The following is a 3,066-nucleotide window of genomic DNA, read 5'->3' as shown; positions in this document are numbered from 1 at the left end:
ATGTAGGGAAACAGAAGAATGAACCTCAACTATAAAAAGAAAGGAAAGAAAATCATTTGTGAGATTCAAAAATGAAGATATTTTATTTTGATTTTCCTGAAATTATTATCATGACATGACATTTATTAGAGGAGTATTTAGAAAGTCTTGTGAACATGAATCATGTATTTTGATGGTACATGTACACTAACTATACATTGAATATAAAACTAAAATAAGTATACACTGAGCATAAATATACAATAGCTAATTAGGCCATGTTTCCTATAATAAAGACATGTTTTAGCTGTCTGGAGGGACTGGTGGTGACCCAAAGACTATGCCATGCAATGTGAGGAATAGTTTCTGTATTGTCTGCTTCACTTCTTTATTTCTCAAACAATAAATTATTGGGTTCAGAAATGGAGTTAAAATAGAATAGAATATAGTAACCAGTTTGTTCCTATCATAGGGGTCAGCCTTTTTTGGTCTCGCATATATGAACAAAGTTGTTGTATAAAATATAATAACAACTGTTAAATGAGCCGCACAGGTAGAAAAGGCCTTTTTACGTCCCTGGTTGTTAGGCATTCTGACTACTGCCCAGAGAATGCAAATGTATGTTAGAATTATCAGTACCAAAGGAATCATGATAACTATCATGGCGAGAATGAAATCCACCAACTCCGTGAAAGACATGTCTGTGCAAGCCAAGTTTAGCACCGGGGAAATATCACAAAAAAAGTGGTTGATCACATTAGGGCCACAAAAACGCAACCTGAAAATAAAAATAGCTTTAATCAGGGCAATGGAAAAACCCAAGATCCAGGGGCCGATAGTCAACTGCAGACATAAGGTGTTATTCATGATGACCGGATAGAGTAGTGGAAAGCATATAGCAATGTATCTGTCAAATGCCATAGCTGCTAAAAGAACACATTCAGTGCAGGCCAACGATATAAAGATATACAACTGAATCATGCAAGCAAAGAAAGAGATCTTTTTGTTCTGAGTCAACAAATTGTTGAGAAGGTTGGGAACCGTAACTGTAACATACCAGATTTCTAAGAATGATAAACTAGATAGGAGATAGTACATGGGCTTATGGAGTTTTACATTGCATTTGATTGTTATGATGATGACCACATTTTCTATGACCGTTAGAAGATATATAATTAAAAACACTGCAAAAAGAACATGCTGCATCTCTTGACGTGTCGGAAAGCCAACTAGAATGAATTCAGTGATGTTATTACCATTATGGATTTCCATTACAGAGCAGTCCTGTAAGTGATACATAAATCAGTACAATGACACCTTCAGAATCTTACATTAAGACCTCATTTAATTGAAAAAAGTGACAAGTGCTATTCACAAACAAATAAATTATGGTTAATCATTTTGATTATAAGGAAATAAGGAAAAAATCTTCATGAGTTGTGGCTGCATTTGACCATAAAGGAAGGAAAGAAATTCCTCCTAGATAATTAGAATTGAGGAAAGCGTAACTACATGTATTAATTTGAAATATGTTTCTTTAAGGAGGTACCTTTCTTAATGCATTTTTTTGCAGAAACCACTTTATGTAGTAGACTAGTCCACAGTCAATGAAAACCTTTTTGCCCAAGGTTTAGATGGATAACTGTTAATCAATTATTTCATTTGTATGGCTGCGTTTTAGCTGTCCATACATTTTAAATAGCTAATGGCCAAATGATTATTTAGCTGAAAGATATCTCTCCTGACTCCCCATACAGAGAAATGTTAGGCTCTGCTGAGTGCTCCTGTGTTCCCTATGAAAAAGATGCTGCAAGAATCATCCTGGCAAACCAAAGTCACCCGATTGAATTCATATACACAATCCTTATGTCTACTGCCATAGTCGGTTTGGGAACAGTTGGGAGGACTCCCTATACATTAGAGGGTAAGCGAATCCTACCAAAGTTGGTGGATTCAAATGACTTACCTAATGAGTCTAAGGGCATTAGACCTTTTTCTGATGTGACTATTAATGAGACCTTGCTGTTCTCTGCTGTTTTTCATTTAGATTCATATCTAGTATGTAAAATGGCAGTTGATGGCAGTTGACTGGATCTGTCCATCAGAATCCTCCACTTAAAAATAATAGCTTTCTCATCTGCTGTGTTTTTTAATTGGAGAAAGCTGATGTACAGATCTGGTTACACTCTCCTTCATCAGGAGAGTGGTGCAGTCTATGAGGACGCCAGCGCTAACAAGTACAGGAGGAGAACCAGTAATACTTATAGATGGGAAAGCATCGCAAAATCATGTGCCTAACATATTTGCTAAAATAAAGATAAATTTAACAACTTTTTTAATATTATAAATGTAAAAGAGAGGCAGTGCAATCTCTATAGGTTTAACTTTATTATGTTCCTAATGCTTATATGATGGAAGATCGCTACTTGACTTTGATTCTAAGCTTGCTAATATCTATCTGTGAAGTTAGAACCAAAGCCCTGGTTTTAAGAAGAGCATATTAAAATGTACACTTTTGACCAGCTGAAATATATGCACAATTACATATTAAATTATAATTTAAAGAGGAAACATAACAATCTGTCATTTTATATTTGATCGCTTCTTGTTACCTAAGTTGTCAGTAGAGCAATGATAAGAAGTTGCAGGAAGGAAATAGCATATTAATAGAAGAGTAATAAAGCACATTCTAACTGTAGAAATGCTCCTGTAATATTCGTAGTGTCTCTTTAGTTATTAGGATGTCTCTTCAGTTAATAGGCATCAGTTATACATCCAGTTAAATAACAATTCACCAGTCACATGATGACCATGTGAGACCAGTTGTTTCTTACTTTTCTACTGCTTTGTCTTCCTAGGGAAAAGGTTCTCTACGGTTACCACAAGCAGACCCTTGGGATAGTGTTTCAAATTAGAATTAAATTTACCAAAGATTTTTGTGTACAGTAGTTGCTTAAATAAGTTTATTCACAAAGGAAGAAGTAATTGTGTTTTTTAAGAGGCAATTCAATAATAGACATTGATGATACGTCTTTAGCATATGCCGTCTATTTCTGATAAGTTGGGTCCCCTATAACAGAGATCATT

General features: G+C 34.9%; 1 protein-coding gene across 1 annotated transcript; it reads right to left on the bottom strand.

Annotated features, from left to right (window-relative positions):
• Nucleotides 1–282: 282 nt before the first annotated feature.
• Nucleotides 283–1,251, bottom strand: LOC141257243 (olfactory receptor 6B1-like). The gene has a single exon (XM_073671595.1). The coding sequence runs from the start codon at nucleotides 1,249–1,251 to the stop codon at nucleotides 283–285; it is 969 nt and encodes a 322-aa protein (XP_073527696.1).
• Nucleotides 1,252–3,066: the final 1,815 nt, after the last annotated feature.

This window comes from Phyllobates terribilis, unplaced genomic scaffold (genome assembly GCF_046119375.1).
Source record: "Phyllobates terribilis strain yellow unplaced genomic scaffold, ASM4611937v1 Scaffold_1__5_contigs__length_1240528914, whole genome shotgun sequence".
Classification (NCBI taxonomy): Eukaryota; Metazoa; Chordata; class Amphibia; order Anura; family Dendrobatidae; genus Phyllobates; species Phyllobates terribilis.
This window is presented reverse-complemented; position numbering and strand designations above follow the sequence as displayed.

Coding starts and splice junctions, on each gene's coding strand:
- LOC141257243 (XM_073671595.1), bottom strand. CDS start 1,251: ATGGAAATCCATAATGGTAATAACATCACTGAATTCATTCTAGTTGGC.